The sequence below is a fragment of the Chelonia mydas genome, chromosome 28 (genome assembly GCF_015237465.2).
Source record: "Chelonia mydas isolate rCheMyd1 chromosome 28, rCheMyd1.pri.v2, whole genome shotgun sequence".
Classification (NCBI taxonomy): Eukaryota; Metazoa; Chordata; order Testudines; family Cheloniidae; genus Chelonia; species Chelonia mydas.
The window spans coordinates 6,978,131-6,999,125 of NC_051268.2; the positions used below are offsets into that span (position 1 = coordinate 6,978,131).

General features: G+C 49.4%; 3 protein-coding genes and 1 long non-coding RNA gene across 10 annotated transcripts in view; 3 read left to right on the top strand and 1 right to left on the bottom strand.

Moving 5' to 3' along the window:
- The window catches only part of LOC102933291 (zinc finger protein OZF), a 1,218,290-nt gene that overhangs the window by 1,130,913 nt on the left and 66,382 nt on the right, over window positions 1-20,995 (top strand). For 3 of the 6 annotated variants that reach the window (XM_043537301.1, XM_043537304.1, XM_043537303.1), the window contains exons 2-3: window positions 5,758-5,839; window positions 7,647-7,773. In XM_043537301.1, coding sequence (XP_043393236.1) covers window positions 5,758-5,839; window positions 7,647-7,773 — 209 coding nt within the window. Of the gene's footprint in view, window positions 1-1,431; window positions 1,531-5,757; window positions 5,840-7,646; window positions 7,774-12,595; window positions 12,710-14,098; window positions 17,755-20,995 lie in introns of those variants that run through there. The other 3 variants (XM_043537315.1, XM_043537307.1, XM_043537302.1) reach the window with 3 other exon arrangements.
- Window positions 1-20,995, bottom strand: part of LOC102934530 (zinc finger protein OZF) — a 1,287,564-nt gene that overhangs the window by 238,400 nt on the left and 1,028,169 nt on the right.
- Window positions 1-20,995, top strand: part of LOC102930400 (zinc finger protein 501) — a 1,110,025-nt gene that overhangs the window by 88,744 nt on the left and 1,000,286 nt on the right. The window lies entirely within an intron of this gene.
- On the top strand, window positions 19,326-20,652 carry LOC122463961. The gene is made up of 2 exons (XR_006287761.1): window positions 19,326-19,381; window positions 20,085-20,652. It is a non-coding gene; the product is annotated as an uncharacterized LOC122463961 (long non-coding RNA).

Sequence of the window (20,995 nt, forward strand, 5' to 3'; positions counted from 1 at the left end):
TCTGTTTGGGGACTTTGATTTGAATGGATTATTATTATTCTCTTCTGATCTCTGAACTATTTCAGTTCAGTCTTTGTCCTCGAGATGTGTTGCCAGGTGTTGAGTTGTGGGGGAAGAGAGGCCAAGTCATGACGTCTCTTCCCTTCTTCATTGTTTCTTCCAACTTGCTAGGAAGCTGCTTTGCTACGTTCTGAGTCAAGCAGCGTCCGTTCTCTCCGGGCTGTCTCGGAGGAGTCTGCATTGTACACAGCTCCTGGGAGAGTCCTTGGGAGCGCGGCCACCTTGGATGGGCCAGCAGCGGTCTGGGGTCCCGGGTTCCCGTTCTCCCCCCATCTCCCCCCCCCCCTTCCCCCCCCAGGTCCCGTCTCCCCCCAATCTCCCCCTTCCCCCCTCCCCTCCCCCCCCCCCCACGGGTCCCCGTCTCCCCCCCCCCCATCTCCCCCGTCTCCCCCCTCCCCCCCCCCCCCCAGGTCCCGTCTCCCCCATCTCCCCCCTTCCCCCCCCAGGTCCCGTCTCCCCCCATCTCCCCCCTTCCCCCCCCAGGTCCCGTCTCCCCCCATCTCCCCCCTTCCTCCCCAGGTCCCGTCTCCCCCCTTCCCCCATCTCCCCCCTTCCCCCCCCAGGTCCCGTCTCCCCCCATCTCCCCCCTTCCCCCCCCAGGTCCCGTCTCCCCCATCTCCCCCCTTCCCCCCCCAGGTCCCGTCTCTCCCCCATCTCCCCCCTTCCTTCCCCCCCCAGGTCCCGTCTCCCCCCATCTCCCCCCTTCCTCCCCAGGTCCCGTCTCCCCCCTTCCCCATCTCCCCCCTTCCCCCCCCAGGTCCCGTCTCCCCCCTTCCCCCATCCCCCCTTCCCCCCCCCAGGTCCCGTCTCCCCCCATCTCCCCCATCTCCCCCCAGGCCGCCCCCCAGGCCGTCTCCCCCCTGCCCCCCAGTCCTGTCTCCTCCATTCCCCCCCCAGTCCCGTCTCCCCCATCTCCTCCCTTCCCCCATGTCCCGTCTCTCCCCATCTCCCCCCTTCCCCGCCCCCGGTCCGGTCACCCCCTTCCCCCATCTCCCCCCGCTCCCGTCCCCCCATCTCCCCCCTTGCCCCCAGTCCAGTCTCCTCCCTTCCCCGCCCCCCCGGTCCCGTCTCCCCCCATCTCCCCCCGGGCTGGGGGGGCTCCGGGCTCGCTCCCTGCAGGCTCCGGCCCAGGGGCTGCCCCTCCCCCCGGGCAGGGAGGGGTTAATGCCGGGCCCCCCCCAGCGCAGACCCGCGGGGGGAGGGGCAGGAGCCGCGGGGGGGGGCGGGGACAGGCTCCTGCCGGGAGGGGCCGGGCCCGGTTCGCCCCCTGCCCGGTGGGGGGGGGTCCCCCGAGCTCCCCGCGGCCGCAGCGGGGCGGGGCGGGCCGGGAGGGGGAAGGGGCGGGGCTGTGGGGAACCCCGCCCCCAACGGAGCGGGGGGGCAGCACCGCCTCCCAGCCCCGCCCTGCAACCGCCCTAACGGCCGGAACCGTCACGTGGCCGCACTTCGGGGGCGCGCGGGGCAGAGCCGGTAAGAGCCGGGCGGAGGGGGCGGGGCGCCCGGCCTGGGTCCGAGCCGCGCCGGGGGACTGGGCCGAGCCCCCCCGCGCCTGGGCCAGGCCGGGAGCTGGGGCGGGGCCTGCGCTGGTTGGTCCCGGTTCGGCCTCCGTAGGGGGGGGGGGGTTTGACGCGTCCCGGGGCGGCCACCCCCGGGGAAAAGCGCGTGCTGAGTGTGAGAGCGCGTGTGACTGGGGGGTGTGTGTGTGTTGCACCTGCCCATCCCCCGCCGCTGCCTCTTCCCTGGTCCAGGGACCTTCCCCCTCCCCGGCCCCCTTCAGACTGCCCCCCCCGGCCCGTGTGCACGGGGGGGCCTGTCACTTTCTGCCGGGGTGCTGGACAGTCCCATAAAATCGCTTCAAACTGCCCCCTTTCCCCTCCCCTCCTTCCCTCGCCTCACAGATCATAGACGATCAGGGTGGAAGGGACCTCAGGAGGTATCTAGTCCGACCCCCTGCTCAAAGCAGGACCGATCCCTGACTAAATCATCCCAGCCGGAGCTTTGTCAAGCCTGACCTTAAAAACTTCAAGGCAGGAGATTCCACCACCTCCCTAGGTAACCTTCCAGTGCTTCACCACCTCCTAGTGAAAAAGTTTTTCCTAATATTCAACCTAAACCTCCCCCACTGCAACTTGAGACCATTACTCCTCGTTCTGTCATCTCTACCACTGAGAAGTCTAGAGCCATCCTCTTTGGAACCCCTTCAGGTAGTTGAAGCAGCTATCAAATCCCCCCTCATTCTTCTCTTCTGCAGACTAAACAATCCCAGTTCCCTCAGCCTCTCCTCATAAGTCATGTGTTCCAGACCCCTAATCATTTTTGTTGCCCTCCGCTGGCTTTCCAATTTATCCACATCCTTCTTGTAGTGTGGGGCCCAAAACTGGACACAGTACTCCAGATGAGGCCTCACCATGTCGAATAGAGGGGAACGATCACATCCCTCGATCTGCTGGCTATGCCCCTCCTTATACACCCCAAAATGCCATTGGCCTTCTTGGCAACAAGGGCACACTGCTGACTCATATCCAGCTTCTCGTCCACTGTCACCCCTCGGTCCTTTTCTGCAGAACTGCTGCCGAGCCATTCGGTCCCTAGTCTGTAGCGGTGCATTGGGTTCTTCCTTCCTAAGTGCAGGACCTGCCTTATCCTTGTTGAACCTCATCAGTTTCTTTTGGCTCAATGCTCCAATTTGTCTAGGTCCTTCTGGATCCTACCCTACCCTCCAGCGTATCTACCACTCCTCCCAGTTTAGTGTCCTCTGCAAATTTGCTGAGGGTGCAATCCACCATCCTCCAGATCATTTATGAAGATATTGAACAAAACCGGCCCAGGACCGACCCTGGGGCACTCCACTTGATACCGGCTGCCACCAGACATGGAGCCATTGATCACTACCTATTGAGCCCGACAATCTAGCCAGCTTTCTACCCACCTTACAGTCCATTCATCCAGCCCGTACTTTAAATTCCTGGCAAGAATACTGTGGGAGACCGTGTCAAAAGCTTTGCTAAAGTCAAGGAACAACACGTCCACTGCTTTCCCCTCATCCACAGAACCAGTTATCTGTCATAGAAGGCGATTAGATTAGTCAGGCATGACCTTGCCCTTGGTGAATCCATGCTGACTGTTCCTGATCACTTTCCTCTCCTCTAAGTGCTTCAGAATTGATTCCTTGAGGACCTGCTCCATGATTTTTCCAGGGACTGAGGTGAGGCTGACTGGCCTGTAGTTCCCAGGATCTGCTCTGGGGGTTTTCTCTCCTGTTGTCAAATGCGGAGTTTGTGACCCGTTTCCCCCACAACTCTCAAAGATGGATAGAAATTCATCCCACCCATCCCCACCCACTTTCTCTCTCGTTGTCTATTTCTACTGGGCTGGGCCCTGAGTGTTGGGCCCTGTCTCTTCAATGATAAAATATGAACCACATCTCAGATTTAGCCCTTTTCTCCGATTTTTCAGTGTGACTATACTTTTTTTCAAATGTTGCCTCTTTTCTATCGGTTCGTTGATCAAACAGTGATGGGAAATACACTCAGATTTTACCGTTGATCAACAACTGACGTATGCTGTGGAGTGTAGTTTTTCTTTCTTTCTTTCTTTTTTTTGGTGGGGGGGTTTTCCCTAAATTGCCTGACATTATGTTGCAGTGGGGATTTTTCTGTATGTTGTGTTTTATATGTATATATTGCATAGCACCATAGAAATGTAGGGCTGGAGAGGACCTCAAGGTGTCATCAAGTCCAGCTCTCTCTGCCGAGGCAGGACCAAGTGCAGGTAGATTATCTCGACAGAGGTTTGTCCTCCCTGTTCTTAAAAACTTTCAGAGGACAGAGACTCCACAGCCGCCCTTGTAAGACTCTTCCAGAGCTGAGCTACCTTGGCCCAGGGGACACCCACACAGACTTTAGTGGTGAGCAGCTCTGGAGAGAGAGGAGACCCCAGTGAGTGGGCAGCTGGGTAAATAGACTAAGTTGGGGGGAGAAACATTGATGTGTCCAAGGTCACCCACGCTGTCCGTGACAGAGGCTAGAAATAGACAGAATTTACACTAGTGCAGTCTGACTGGCACTGATGCACCATGTCCCAAGTTTGGAAGGCTTGCGGGGGTAGGATGAAAACGGTGACCTCACGGAGACCTGGGGCCAGTCTGAACAGTGCAGCTGGTAATGGAGGGGCATGAGCCAGGAGCACAGCCCCACAGGACTGGACACTGACTTCTCCTGACCTCATGACACCCCCCCAGCTGCTGTGCAGGGACTGCAGCTGAGCTGCCCTGCCAGGACATGCTTGTGCATCCCTGGACAAACCACCTCTTCCTGCAGCCTAATACAGTGGGGGTCTCAAAAAGAAAAGGAGGACTTGTGGCACCTTAGAGACTAACCAATTTATTTGAGCATAAGCTTTCGTGAGCTACAGCTCACTTCATCGGATGCAAATAAATTGGTTAGTCTCTAAGGTGCCACAAGTACTCTTTTTCTTTTTGCGAATACAGACTAACACGGCTGTTACTCTGAAACAGTGGGGTCTGGGGACTTTCCAAGCTGAGAGTGTTGGGGCTCTGGAGTTTGCAGGGTCTGTTCCTGGCTCTGTCACTGACCTGCTTGGTGACCTTGGGAAGTCCCAGCCCCTCTCTGTTTTCCTCCTACCCATTGTCTACTTGGATTGTGATCTCTTTGGGGCAAGGACTGTCCCTCTCTGTCTGTGCAGTGCCCAGCACAATGGGGGTGCTGATCTCAGTCAGGTTCTCTACAATGTGCAGCACGATGGGGCCCTGATCGCCGTCAGGGTCTGTGCAACACAAGGCACAGTTTATGGACTCACAGGCTTCAAGGCCAGAAGGGACCATCATGGTCCTCTAGTCTGACCTCCTGCACATCGCAGGCCACAGAACCTCACTATCCACTCCTGTAATAGACCCATAACCTCTTGCTGAGTCTTCTCTTCTCAGACTAAAAAACACAATTATTTCAGTTCTTCCCCTCATAGGTCATGTTTTCTTGACCTTTAATAATTTTTATTGCTATTCTCTGGACTTTCTCCAATTCATCCACATCTTTCCTGAAATGTGGCACCCAGAACTGGACCCACTACTCCAGTTGAGGCCTAATCAGCGCAGAGTAGAGCAGAAGAATTACTTCTCGTGTCTTGTTTACAATACTCCTGCTAATACAACCCAGAATGATACTTGCTTTTTTTGGAACAGTGTAACACTGTTGACTCATATTTAGCTTGTGATTCACTATGACCATCAGATCACTTTCCGCAGTACTCCTTCTAGGCAGTCATACAAAATGGGAAATGTGTGCAACTGATTGTTCCTTCCTAAATGGAGTACTTTGCATTTGTCCTTATTGAATTTCATCCTATTTACTTCAGACCATTTCTCCAGTTTGTCCAGAACATTTTGAATTTTAATTCTATCCTCCAAAGCACTTGCAACCCCCCCAGCTTGGTATGCTCCACAAACTTGATAAGTGTAACAGAGAGACTCTGCCACTGGGAGGGTTTCACCATGTCTCAGAGGGTTACACCCTGTTGGGAGGGGGCTAGGCCTGTACTGGAATAAGGTCACTCTTTGCTTCACAGTTTGGCAGAACCTAGAATGTCCATTAGCAGGGAATAATCCTGGGGGGAATCGGCATGCAGAATGGACAAAAACCCCGTCTGATTTCTCTCACGTTGCTCTTCTCGCCCTGGCAGGCTACAGAATAATGACCACTTTCGCTCCAGATCATCCCATCCTCCCAGGGGGAAGGAAATGGCTGCAATGGAGCTGGCTCAGGTAAGGGATTATCAGGGAGCTGGTGGTGGGTTCTGCTTGGAGGGAGAGAAGCTGTAAATACAAAGGAGGGTGGGAGCTGCTAGAGGTGGTGGGAGGCAGGAACTATCTAAGATTGAGAAAGGGAGGGGACAGGATGTGACAAACCTGCTGAGACTTGTGTAATCTAGGGTGTGATAGGTTGTCACCCCGAGGTGCAGTCTGGGGGCTTCTGGGAACTGCTGTGCCCTCTAACCCTCAAGCCGGGCTGGTCCTTCTCACACTGCTTTGCTGGAGATTCAGGCAGCCTCTCCAAGCCCTGTTATCACCCAACATGACAGCAGGTGGCGCCATGCATCCAACTAAGCTACCTGAGTGCTTTACCTAAGTCACTGAAGGACAGATAGAAAACAATGGCCAATTTTCCAGCGATAAGTGTTAGCAAACAGATCAAAGTAGATTACTTAACAAATAACCAAAAAGTCAAACTAAGCCTAACATACTAGATGGATAGAATTTGAATTAGCAATTTCTCACCCTGACTGATGATAGAAGTAGTCCACCAAGTTTCCATACACAAGCTAGAAATCCCTTTACTCTGGGACCACACTTCCCCCAGTTCAGTCTTTGTTCCTCAGGTGCTTCCAGGCGTTCTCTTGTGTGTGGAATGAGGCCAAGAGATGATGTCACACCCCAGCTTAGGTAGCTTTTCCATATCGTGGGAACCCTTTGTTCCAAACTCACTTCCCAGTCCAGTTCGTGGAAAAATACAGGTACCAAAATGGAGTTCAGTGTCATGTGGTCAGGTCACATGCCCTAGCATGCCCTGATGAGTCATAGTAGCCATGACTCATAGGCCGGCTGAAACATTCACAGGAAGGCTAAGCTCTTCCATGGTCCATTGTCTTTCTTGATGAGCCATCAGCACTGTCTGGCTTCTTCACTGTTGTACCTGAAAGCTAGTTGTGGGTGTTACCCAGAGTAACCACATTTGAAATACAGATAGAGAGTCAATATCCATAACTTCAGATACAAACATGATCCATGCACACAGGTAGGATAATCATATTCAGCAAATCATAACTTTTCCAATGACACCGCACATGATGCATCGTGCATGAAATGCCTCATAATTATGTCCTGATGATATTATAATCATACCACTATGCTGAATGTGGGGTGTAGTTTCAGATAGGGCCTAATTTCAGGGCACAGGAGTTGGGAATGGAAAAGGAAATAACGCTCCAGCCAGGGCTGGGAAAACTTCCCAGACTCTCAGTGCTGGAGCCTGAATTTACTGACACTTCATTAGTTACCACCACCCCCAATCTTTGTGGCATTTCTATCTAGTAATTTACCACTACCATTGTTAGGATTAATTTTGTACTTAATATATTTTTTAAAACTTCGTTCTCATTTTCATTGATTGATCATTGATTTCTGATAGCTTCCCTTACCAATTTTCTACAGTTCTGACCTTCTAACTTACATTCTTTAGATTGACTTTCCCTTTCTTCCATATATTTTATTTGGAGAGTGTTGGGATTCCTACCAGGGAGCCACCAGCAGGGTCCATAGACAGCACCATCTCATTTTTCAAGCTCTGGGTAGTAGGTATGTGATAAAAGTGAAGACCCGGCCTCCATCTGTCAGCTGGGAGTCACAAAGGTTCTCTCTTTCTGATGCCTCCTGGCTGCTCTAAGCAAGGTGCGGTGGGACTTGGTTAACATGTGCCTCCTGGAGCTTCCATTTACCTGGTGCTGCTGTTCCCTGAACAGTGGGGCTGTGAGTGGGGCAGCAGGTCCTGAGTGTTGGACTCTTGCTCTTTCAGGGGCTGGTGACTTTCGAGGAGGTGGCTGTGTATTTCACCAGGGAAGAGGGGGCTCTGCTGGACCCCACTCAGAGAGCCCTCTACAGGGATGTCATGCAGGAGAATTATGAGACGGTGGTCTTTCTGGGTAAGGAGTCCTGTCCCCTTCCTTATTAGAAGCTGTGGGGTCTCTAAAGAACCTGAGTAGTAATAACTTTATACCTTTATTCGTCATACAAGTTTTGACAAGTTTCCTTGCCCCCGTTTGTTGCCTTATCTCCCACCCACTAGTATAATTTTTGGACATGTGCCATCCTTATTGGCTACATTAATAACTGTAGCTTTCTTGCCTTTTCCTCATTTTAAGAGGAAAATACGCTGCCTGTAGAATTCTAAATTGAGTAAATAGGTGTATGACTCATGCATGGCTTGTGTGACAGTCAGATGAGCTCCTCTTTTGATGGGAGAGCGTATAATGTTGCCGTTCAGGACCCCACAGGTGAAGGGAGAACAGAGCCATGGGAGGGGAGGAGATGGGGGGGAGTAAATAATTCTGGGGTGCCAGGACGTGGGGAAGGTGTGTGCAGGGTTAGGGATGAGATAGGGAGAGAGAGAGAAGGAGGGAACACAAGAAGTTCCCAAGGTGCCGGGAGGTGGTGCCGGCTGAGAGTAATGGGACGAAGGGGAGGGGAGTGTGGAGGAAGGACATCCAGGCAGTGGGCTGGGTGGGTCAGCAGGAGAGAGGAGAGGTTTGGGGATCTAGAGCTGTGGGCGATCCCAGACCTTTAACCCCGAATCCCTACCCAGTCTTGTTGCTTTAGAGCCTAAACTCCAGTTTTATTTCTGTTCAGTTTCACTTCATTATACATTTTTTCCCAAATACTATTATTTTAACTCTTGCCCTCCCGCTCCATTCATTACACCCCTCCCCATGTCTATGCACAGCGACCCTGGCCACCGATGTCCTTGCTGCATTCCTCTGTCCCATAGCAGGGCCACTACCCAGGCACAAATGGGCACTTTGTTGATGATATCACAGGGTGGTAGTGTAGCCTGAACCATTTTTACAACTATAAGGTTACGTATTGGGGTACAACTTGCCCTTGTCCATGGCTACTCAAAATTAATTGAGGAGATGAAATTTGGTGAAACACACAGAAACTTGATTTAATACAGACAGTTAGAATTGATATCATAGGCAAAAATCAATACACATAATGATTAGACTAAGATAAGTATAGTAAAGAGGGTCTTCCACTGTGCATACTTACAAGTTATGGACACCATTGGAAACCAAAATCGAGGGGCAAGGGAGACCATCAGAAGGGAGGCCCTGCTTCAATTTACACTGTCTCGGGGACCTGACAAAATGAAAAAATGGTTACTAGGAGAGGTATTTTATCTGCTTTCTTATGGTAATAGGATGGCTATATCCCATATCTGCTCCTTTACTCTGATTACAATAATGTCAATAGCTGCCCCAACCCATATGTGGCCTTTGGGAAATCCATAATTAAGCATCAGGCATTAATACTTACGATTCACATCACTTATTTCTTAATAATTCCAATATATGAATGATGTCCAACTGCTGAGACACTGCATAGTAACCTAGTTGCTAAAGCCGCCCCAAACTTCCTTCTTTCAGAATCCTGTGGCGTATTGCACCTGTTTGTGGTTACTCGTTTGTCTCTCAAAATGAGGGTGCAAAATATCTGACCTGGGGTTCTCTCCTTAGCCTTCAGGTAAATCCCAGACTTCAGCATAACTACTCCCACAAAGCCTCAGCCTAATATAAGGCCCTCACCTGTAGCAACCATAGGTTATGTCTACACTACTGCGGTAAGTCGACCTATGCTGCGCAACTCTAGCTACGTGAATAATGTAGCTGGAGTCGACGTACCTTAGGTTGAGTTACCGCAGGGTCTACTTACCTAACTCTTCTCGTCAGAGTAGAGTACAGGGGTCGACTGGAGAGCGATCTGCAGTCATTTTGGGCTTTACTAGACCCGCTACATCGACCACCGGTGGATCGATCTCAGAGCTTTGATCCTGGCTGTAGTGTAGTCCCTGCCCTTAATAGCCCATTTATTTATGTTCACCTCCTTCCCCCTCCACCATGTTCCAAGCTAATAAGCAATACTCTGATCATGACATTTTACCTGTAGTGAGTATAAAATTGCCCACAAGACATGGTGGTCACAGATCATAAAATTAGGTCGGGGTCAATGGAGAGTGAGAGTTTGGAGAGAGTCTTGTCCCCCTCTCCCCATCTGCAGCAGCCACAAGCGATCTTCCCTCCAGGCTCCTTGGATCTTTGAGCCTGGCCCTCCTGAGTTTGCGTGGCCCAGTTCTTGTTTCTTACATTCTCCTTTTCTGGAAGAATTAGAGGCTGTTGCTCCCAAAATTTTGTGTTTAATTCCCCAGCCTACTCCACACACTGGGGGAGTTTAACTCTCCCTCCCATTATACCTGAGTCAGTAGGTTTCCTAATTCCCAAAATGTGCTTTTGTGATGTCACAGTTCTGGGGTAGCTAAGCCTTTGACCTGCCTCCATGGTTGGCTCAAGGAATGCCCTCTCAGGTATCAGGCCTCTAGCCAGCCCCTCTCTATGGGTAGGGACCCATATGCCTCTCCTTTTTGACCAGGGTTTGAGGATTGCAGCTTGTCTTTCACTGTTCGCTGGACTAACCTCCAGTTCCTGTGCTTTGCTTTCTCTCCAAAGGCAGTGAGCAGTGTGTGTGTGTGTGTGTGTGAGATAGAGGTAGGAATTTTGGTGATACTTGTATGATGCCAATACACACCTCAGTTTCCCTCTGTGATTGGTATTGCTATGATTGTAAAGAGCAGGAGACATGAGGTGTTTTGTCACGTAGCTGTCATGGGGTGATATGAATGGGTCATTAAGGACTGGCTGGGACCAACCTACATCAATGGAATACCCGACAGAGACAAGGGAATAATTGTCACCTGTCCATGGAAGGATATTTGCTTGGCTAAGTGAAGCATACATGGACTCGTTACGTTTTTGGGAGCAGGAGGAACTGGGCTCGCAGACACAGGGAGCTCTGCTGGAGCGAAGACAAATGGACAGGCACAGTGAAAGGAAACCAAACAGTTTTCCACAGCAGCATGGCTCAAGGGCATTGGCCAGCATGGACTATATTGTCTTCTTCACTTCTCTGTCCTAATCTAAGGACTTTCCAATGCTGTGTTTTGGTTGACTAATAAACCCTGCTGTGTTTTAAAAGTCTGCCCAGTGTCACAGCAAAAACTTGCTCTGTGCATTGACTGAGGAACAGTCTCTGAAGAGGAGTGTCATTCAGCTGGACCTGCTGGGCAGAGCTCACAGGTTGGAATAGGAGTGTTGAAGCCAGAGGCTCAGTCTCTGGTGTTGAAGCTCCATGGTCCATCCTTGTGGAAGAGTGGGACCCCTTGGGAGTTTTGTGCACTCAAGAGGCACCTCCCAAGGACTGTTTAAAAGCCAGGGCATTGCACAGATCCTATGATCCATGACAGTGTGCCCGTGTGCCTTATGGGGAAAAGATATAAAACAAGAAAAGCATCTAAATGTGTATTTGCCATCGCCCCCTCATCAGTCCTCATGGGAATCCCTGATCCGTTCCAAAGTGTATTAAAACCTTCTTAAAGGCTTACCTCTTGGTTATCAGGTCATGTCAGTTTTGTTAGAGGGCTTTCCCTTCGCCCTCCCACTTCCCTGGTTCTTGTCACGCAGAGAAAGCAGCAAAAGACCAGAAGTCCGAAGCACAGATAATACAATGTTTATTGGGGTTAGTTTCCAAGCAAGCATATTCCGAAGCCCTTCACACCAGTCAGGCTTATCTCTATACGCCGATAGAGACTGTTCCCCAGTGTTCCATTCCCCTCTCTGACGCCGCCGAGCGTTTTCCCTGTGTCTCCCTTCCAGCTCTGATGCCGCAGAGCTTGCCTGTGTCCCCGTTCCCTGTTCCCATTTCCCCCCCCTTATCAAACATGATTCCAATTTCCCTTCCCCGTCCTGTTTGACTCAGTTTATATAGTAATATTCTCAGCTATACCTTAACCAGTCATTTACTGAAATTTAACTAACCAATCCTAACATATTGTAACATAATTCTCTAACCAATTGTATCCCACTACCCTAATTAACTTACACCTCGCAAAATTAATTATACAGCAGACAGAAACAATTAGAGAACCAGACTGATTAACAATGTAAAAGTGGTGGCCATAAAGATAAAACAATACAGAAATGAGGGTTTCACAAGCATTGATAAGTGATTTCTTGCCAGACAGGATGCGATCAAACTAAGTTTTCTTTAACCATCTTAAGATCTGTTTCTTCATCTGATAGTGATGGGCACTATCCAGACAGGATCGTCTTCCCCATACCACCTTATTTCAGTGTGACTGGTTTGGCATGTGAGGATGTGACCCTATGCTTCCCAGCTTTTGGCTGCCCCTGCTGCTGAGCCAGAGGCCTTAGCCTAAGAACAGGCCTCAGACTATCCTCGTGAGAGAATGCCCACACACAGGCAGACTGTGATTTTGATTCTTTGTTTTTATACCCCTGTAACTAGCTAAGTGATAAAAATACACCTAAATTCTTAAAGTATAGGCTTTACAGGCAGGCCTGAATATCTATATTCTAACAGTGGGTTCTACCCCTTCCCCCTTCTGTGTCTGTCTTGTCTATTTAGATTGTAAATTCTTCCAGGAATAGGCCATCTACTATTCTCTGTTTGTATTTTTCCTAGCATAATGGGAACCCACTGTTAGTTGGTCCTTAGGCACTAAGGTAATGAACATGATTTATAATAATAATTACTTTCCTGCCACTTTGAGCCAAGGAAGGTGGCCTTGGGATGTTACTGCTTAAAAATGATCTGGGGTTAAAACCATGAAATATTCTTTGTGACAAGTATCTGACAAATTCCACTGACCTCCCTTGTTTTCTTTGTCTGGAGTAGGGTTTCCAGTTTCCAAACCTGATGTGATCTCGCAGCTAGAACGAGGGGAAGAGCCGTGGGTCCCAGACCTCTGGGGCTCTGAGAAAGAAGTGCTCCCAAGAGCTGCCTGCACAGGTGAGGAATTGTGATCAATGTCTCCATGTCTAGTTGGCAGCTGGTATCAAGTGGAGTGCCCCAGGGGTTGGTCCTGGGGCCGGTTTTGTTCAATATCTTCATAAATGATCTGGAGGATGGTGTGGATTGCACCCTCAGCAAGTTTGCAGATGACACTAAACTGGGAGGAGAGGTAGATACGTTGGAGGGTAGGGATAGGATACAGAGGGCCCTAGACAAATTAGAGGATTGGGCCAAAAGAAATCGGATGAGCTTCAACAAGGACAAGTGCAGAGTCCTGCACTTAGGACGGAAGAATCCAATGCACAGGTACAGACTAGGGACCGAATGGATCGGCAGCAGTTCTGCAGAAAAGGACATAGGGGTTACAGTGGACGAGAAGCTGGATATGAGTCAGCAGTGTGCCCTTGTTGCCAAGAAGGCCAATGGCATTTTGGGATGTATACGTAGGGGCATTGCCAGCTGATCGAGGGATGTGATCGTTTGCCTCTATTCGACATTAGTGAGGCCTCATCTGGAGTACTGTGTCCAGTTTTGGGCCCCACACTACAAGGAGGATGTGGAAAAATTGGAAAGAGTCCAGTGGAGGGTAACAAAAATGATTAGGGGTCTGGAACACATGACTTACGAGGAGAGGCTGAGGGAACTGGGGATGTTTAGTCTTCAGAAGAGAAGAATGAGGGGGGATTTGATAGCTGCTTTCAACTCCCTGAAAGGGGGTTCCAGAGAGGATGGCTCTAGACTGTTCTCAGTGGTAGCAGATGACAGAACAAGGAGTAATGGTCTCAAGTTGCAGTGGGGGAGATTTAGGTTGGATATTAGGAAAACCTTTTCACTATGAGGGTGGTGAACACTGGAATGCGTTACCTAGGGAGGTGGTGGAATCTCCTTCTCTAGAAGTTTTTAAGGTCAGGCTTGACAAAGCCCTGGCTGGGATGATTTAGTCAGGGATCGGTCCTGCTTTGAGCCGTGGTTTGGACTAGATGACCTCCTGAGGTCCCTTCCAACCCTGATATTCTATGATTCTATGATTCTATGAATTGGTTAAACCAACTCAAAAACTGTTTGGGAATGCAGGAAACATTTGGGATGCCATAGAAAGACTTTGTGAGCTCTCCAAGTTCAGGATTGTTCCCTGCAGAATGGAATCATTATGGCAGATGTCATTCATGGCTTCCCACCTATTCTTACTGACAATCCCTCCCCAGTCTCGCTTTCTCCTGAGTGTTCTGGTGAGATGCAGATCAAAACTGATCCCTTCCTTTCTCCTCTGAGGAAGCATTTGGGGAAAATCAGCTCCTGATAGGTTTGATCTCTCCAACACACATTTTGGTTTGTTCATCCCTTTTTCCATTCCTCTGTCTGAGATTTCCTTTCTTTCCGGTGCAGGGAGTGACCTGTGTCTGGATTCTCTTTGTCTCCCATCAGGTGATGGGATGGTGGGTGAGAATGAGGAGGAGACACCCCAGCAGGAAGATGCTGAGCAAGTAGAACCACATGGAACGTTATCAGGAAGATCCAAAGGGAATGTTTCCAGGAGTTGTGCACTCCCAGAAAAAGCAAAAGCCTGTGAGACTGAGCAGATGCCAGAGGAAAACTTCAGTAGCCACTCAGACCTTATTACACGAGACAGAATCAACTTGGAAGAGACACGCTACACATGCCTTGAGTGTGGGAAAAGCTTCAATCGGAGCTCACACCTTATCACACACTGGAGAACCCACACGGGAGAGAAACCCTACACGTGCTCTGAGTGTGGGAAAAATTTCACTGATAGTTCATCCCTCATCTCACATCAGCGAATCCACACAGGAGAGACACCCTACACATGCTCTGAGTGTGGGAAAAGCTTTAATCACAGCTCTACCCTGTTCAAACATCAGAGAATCCACACAGGAGAGAGACGCTACACGTGCTCGGAGTGCGGGAAACGCTTCATTCAGAGCTCAAACCTTATCACGCATCAGAGAATCCACACGGGTGAGAAACCTTATGGATGCTCTGAGTGTGGGGAACGCTTTAATCAACACTCGCAACTTATCAGACATTGTAGAATCCACACAGGAGAGACGCCATACACGTGCTCTGCGTGTGGGGAACGCTTTAGTCAGTACTCACAACTTATCAGACATCGTAGAATCCACACAGGAGAGAAAATCTACACATGCTCTGAGTGCGGGAAAAGCTTCAGTCGGAGCTCAGACCTTATCAGACATCAGAGAATCCACACCGGAGAGATGCCCTTCACGTGCTCTGAGTGTGGGAAAAGCTTCAGTTGGAGCTCAAACCTTATCACGCATCAGCGAATCCACACAGGGGAGACACCCTACACGTGTGCTGAGTGTGGGAAAAGCTTCAATCGGAGCTCTACACTTATTACACATTGGAGAACCCACACCGGAGAGAAACCTTATGGATGCTCTGAGTGCGGGAAACACTTCATTGACAGTTCATCCCTCCTCTCACATCAGCGAATCCACACAGGAGAGACACCCTACATGTGCTCTGAGTGTGGGAAAAGCTTTAATCACAGTTCTACCCTGAGCACACATCGGAGAATCCACACGGGTGAGAAACGTTATGGCTGCTCTGAGTGTGGGGAACGCTTCATTCGTCGTTCAGCTCTCGTCTCACATCAGAGAATCCACACAGGAGAGACGCCTTACACCTGCTCTGAGTGTGGGAAAAGCTTCAAACACAGCGCACAGCTTATTAGACATCAGAAAATCCATGAGAGAAAACTGTAAGAAATGCCTTGATTAGGGCTGGACAAAGATTTTTATTTTTTTTTTAATATCACATTTGCTAATTCTCACATAGCGATCTGTGCCCCATCTTCACTGTGGTCTCTCAGCTCCCCCAGATGAGTTGTCTGCTTCTGCCTTTTGCAGCTCACCCTTCTTTGGGGTCAGTCTTGTGATCTTTTCTATCAACTGCTTTCCTTTTGAGTCATAGGAGTGTGTGTCCCTCCAGCCCGGAATATTCATCAGCTCCCAGAAGGAGAGAGAGGTTTGATCCCAACAAGCTACACTGAGGCAAAATCTACCTGTGCCTTACATCCACTAGGACTGTACATGGTGTTGGCTGCTCAAGTGAGTGATCTTGGTGTGAAAAGACAATTCTAGTGGTAGAGCAGATGCAGCCCAGGTGCAGTGGTTGGCATTGGCTTTCGCCTTGACCTGACCTGAACTCCATCACTTTTCCTAGTCTAAACAAACCCTGAGCATCATGGTTCTACTGTTCCCGATTTCAAAGCAATTGTTAGTCATCAAGTTTCCCCTTCGGGAACAAATGGTTTCATTCCCAGTTGCTCTGATGTTGCTTCAGTTTGTGTTGGAGAGCAGACATTTTTACTACCATTTTCCTCACCTAAAATATATTGAACTATAACAAAGAGCAGGAACAGGGCAGGGATAGGAAAAAATGTCATGTTACAGAGGGGAAAACAGAAGAAGACAGAGTAGGTCAGAGGGATTCCCTTATTCCCCATCACCATCCCAATCCCCTGTTGTTCAATTGATTAGGTCAATATTTCTTCTAAAGGGTTGGGAAGAGGATTCCTTAGTAAATTACTTCTAAATAAGCAAAATACCCATGCACTTGGCTCCTAAAGCGGTTGTGGCCCAGGCCCTGCAGGAGGTCGCTCCTGAAGATATCTCCTTCCTAATCAGATGCATGTTGCCTATTATTTGGGAAATGCAATCCCTATCAAGGTAGGGATGGAAAAAATGGAAGTGACATTTCTCTTCAGCTCACTCCTGGGAGATGCTGCAAATGTGTAGAAAATGAAATCCACGTGGAATGTGATATACCTGCAGAAAGACACCTATTTTTAATAGATACCTGACATTTGGTGTCTTACAGGGATTCTAAGCAGCACCTGTATTTAGTCCCTAATTTAAATCTGTGCCACCAGATTAAAGGAATAAAAGGGCATATTTGGGGGAGTTATACCTCACTATTGCTACTGATATGTTGTGTGGTTGGTGAAGAATTCTACGCCAGAGAAGTGTAAAATTACTCCAAGTAAGCTCAACGATTTGACAAGAACTCGGGTAGAAATTGCAGATACTCGTGGTTGATTTTCACCCCAGAGATGGACGCTATGGTGACCTGTGGCCCAGGTAAACTATTTTTAGAACCCTGTTCCCTTCTTAAGTGGCACTGATCACACTCCTACAGGATGCCATGATTAAACTGGGCACAACTGTCTTTGCCATTTGGATCCCAAGTTCCATGAAGCACGGAGAGAAACAGCTGATTCCTTCAGAGGCATTCCATGGCTATGCATCCCAATCTGGCTGCTTTGTTGAACAAGAAGCACTTCCATGCTGGGGAAATGATGGTAGCCAATGAGGGAATGTATCAGATTCCAAGTTCAGACTGAAGGATACATGACTGCTGAGTCCAGAGACTGTGGTTTGGTCTCTTCGTTTTGCTCTAGAGTCTAATGCATTTGTATCACTTCTCCACCTCCTGCTACTTTGAAAAATTAGAAAGTGTGGAAATAGAGCAAAGTTGTTTTTTCTCATGATGCAACCTTGCCAAGTGGTGTGAGACCCCTTTCACCCACACTTATGGGAGAAGACCCGGGGAGAAATGAACTCACAGAAATGGAAGGCTCCTAGGTTATTGTAGAATGTGACTTCACACAAAGCTGACTGGGTGGAAATGGGAATTAAGAGAACACTGCCCTATCTGTTTATATTTTGTAATCGGTGAATAAGTTGTTACCAGCGACAATGAAATTAAACATGAAGTTAATCAGTGTAATGTAAGAGGCTGATTATGTGATAACTTTCAGTGTTACAATAGAATTCAGGTTTTCTTCTAGTTCTCCCTGCCCCTCCTACTATATAGGAAATAATGGCTAATCCTGAAATTAAAACCTCACTCCAAAGGAATTAGAGTGGGGGAATATGTGAGAGAAATAGCATGTATGGGAATAGAGAACCAGTATAGACTGTAATTATTTCTATTTAAAATGGAATTTATTTTGATAAGCTTTAAAATAAATCTTCCCTGAAGAGGAAAATTACTTGAGACAAGATGTGTAATCTTTTACCCAGTTAGAGGGTAACAGCCACAGAGTTCCCCAGGGCTCTCATTTGCAAAGCAAAGATGTCACATCAGGCAGGAGATGTTGAAATCTAAAATGGTGATGGGCGTGTGATGGGAGCTTTTTTTTTGTTTTGGGTTTAGTTTTTTTTTTTAATTTAATTTTTGTTTTGTTTTTGCAACCAGTTATTTTTATAGGTGCTGAGGCCCCTTCTCCTTTTGAGCACAACTTTTAACCCTCCTTTTAACCCTCAGGCCTGGCTTTGGAAACCTCCTCAGAACTGGCCTTGTGTTTCTTTCATGTTTGGTATCTTTGGGGTTCACACATCCACACTAAGTGCGGTTCACAGCAACAGATACTTTGAGAAACCTGCTAGGTGAAGCGGGCCTATTCCAAACTGACGTTGGCCGAAAGTCTGCCTCAATTCAGCTGGATTGGGACACGTCTGTATCAAAGGAGTGGTTCACTCCTGATTTGCCCAGAGACCTTGGGGGAGGTGTGGTAAGATAGGATAAGTAGGAATCGACACCAGAAAAGTTAAATGTAAGGGTGAAAGAACTTCACCTTGCAGATCAACAAGCCTGTTCTTTCATTCCCTCTGAAGCATCTGGCACTGGTCACTCTCAGGCAACACACTGGGCTCGATGGACCATTTGTCTCACCAGTATGACCAGTCTAGCGTTCTTATGTAAGCCATCTAGGGCCTTGTCTACACTGGCAAGTTTCTGCGCAGTAAAGCAGCTTTCTGCGGTGTAACCCCCGCATTCTACACACTGCCAAGCCACTTAGTGAGCAGTTGCAGCACCGACAAGAGGTGTAGAGCTTTCTTCGCTGGGGCTACAGCACCGCGGTGCCAGTGTAGACACCCTGGTCGATTACAGCGCTGCGATTGGCCTCCGGGAGTGGCCCACAATTCCTGTTCTTGCCTCTCTGATCATTGGTTTGAACTCTACTGCCCTGCCCTCAGGTGACCATGAACCCCACCCCTTAAATTCCTTGGGAAATTTGAAAGTCCCCTTCCTGTTTACTCGGTGATGCATGCAGTGGTCTCAGCGTATCTTTCCAGGTGACCATGCCTACTCCACGCACTAGACGATCCCCGGCTTGGAGCAATGCTGAGCTGCTGGAACTGATCAGCATTTGGGGACAGGAGACTGTCCACTCCCAGCTGTGCTCCAGCTGTAGGAATTATGATACGTATAGACAGATTTCACGATGCAGGAGAGAAAGGGGCTATGACCGGGACATACTGCAATGCAGGGTCAAAGTGAAGGAACGCCTACTCCATGGCGCAGGAGGCAAACCGCTACTCCGGTGCTGCATCCACGCGCTCCTGGTTCTACAAAGAGCTGGATGCGATAATTGATGGTGACCCCACCTCCAAAGCGAAGGCCACTGTGGATACTTCGGTGGCTGACATGCCAGTCGAGAGTGGACCGACCAGGAGGACGAAATCTTGGACAAGGATGTGGAGGCGGAGGGGGACCCAGAGGCAGAGGATGAGTTGGAGCTCAGAGCTGCATGCAGCCAGGAGTTCTTCTCTACCCCGGAGGCCGTTAGCCAGTCACAGCTGTCGGAGCTTGGCGAAGTGCAAACAGGAGAGGAGACCCCTGGTAAGTGGGTTTGATTTTGGGAATCACTGAAGTGAGTTCTTGGGGGCAGGAAGGTTGCAGAAAGCAGGCTTGTGTCTGCATGATGTGTGTACCACCACATGCCCAGTCTGAGTGGCGGAAAAGGGTGATGATTGACTCCCTTGCTTCATGGGAATCTGCCCCAGAGATCTCCTTGAAACTCTCAAGGAGATACAGGGCAATCCACTGCTGCAGGTTCTTTAGTAGAGCTGCTTTGTTTCTTGCCCCATTAAGGGTAACTTTCCTGCACTACTCTGCCGTCATGGGGGCGGGGCGGGAACCATTGCTGCACATAGGTGAGCCACACATAGGTGGGCAGACGCTGCAGTCTTTGAGAAGACCCTCCCTTGATTCCCTGCTCACCCTCAGCAGCGAGATATCTGCCATAATGAACACAGTCTGAGGAAAATGTGGGTGCAGATATGATTATAAGGCCTCCCCCCCTCCACAGTGCTGTCTCTCTCCAAGAGCCACGTGCCCAGCGGTCAGTACAGTTCTGGAACAGTGATTTCCTCTGCCCCTGCTGTTACCATTTTGGGGGTCTTGTGGCTCATGTGTGCTTGCCTGGGGTCAGCCAGTTAGTGACAGGTATGTGAATAGTGGCTGTGTTTTAAATCTCTGCCTCAGTGATCTCTGTGTTGCAAACAATACTGCTTCTGTAAAATGCTGCATTTTGGCTTCACAGATATGCCCTTGGGAGCCCAGCCTCCCTCTTTGTTATCACCGGCTGAATGGCTGCTCAGAATTAGAAAGCGGCCATGAAGAACTAAAGAGAACTTTCTGCATGAGGTCATGATGCACTCTGTGGCCAAAAAACAAGAATTAAAGGAGTGGCCGGACAGCGAGAAGAGGGACAGAAAGGAGAATGCGGTGCGCCAGAAGGAAGTCATGGAGCGGCTCTTAAATGTTAGGGAGCGCCAAGCGGACTCGCTCCTGGTGCTACTAGCACTGCAAACCGAGCAGCTCCGCGCCCGCCCACTCCTGCAGCCACTGTCGCAAAACTCTTTCCAATGCACCCCCCTGACACCACCAACACACTCTTAGCAACCTCCTGGCTCCAGTCTGTACCCGCTGCATTCCACTCCTGCCCCATCACAGTCCAGCTCTGCGGATGCCCAGTACCCAGTGCACTCAACACCTCTCCCTCTGTAGTTTAGCCCTGCTGAAGTACCGTACCCACTGCTCTGTACTCCAAAGGATAAGGTTGCATATGATACCTGGACATACACAAATCTTTAAGCGTCCCTGGACCCCACCTCCCCCATCCCCCACAGTGCTGATGTGGTGTTTTTTTCTCTCTCCTCCGGTGGTTGCTTTTTAATAAAAGAATAGTTTTGCTTTGAAAGCAATCTTTATTCCATTAATAGAAAGCAAACAGAGGCTTGCAAAGAAACACGCAATTTTCTTAAATCTTTGTGATTGGTGCAAACGATGCACTATAACCACCTCTTAGCATGACAAGCACTGCACTCCTGTGCATAGCAACAAATGTTAGTGGCTTTCAGTTTCAAATTGCTGCCTCGAGGCACCCTCATCCTTATGGCCCCAAGCTGTGCCCCTCTAATAGCCCTGGTCTCTGGCTGTTCAAATTCAGCC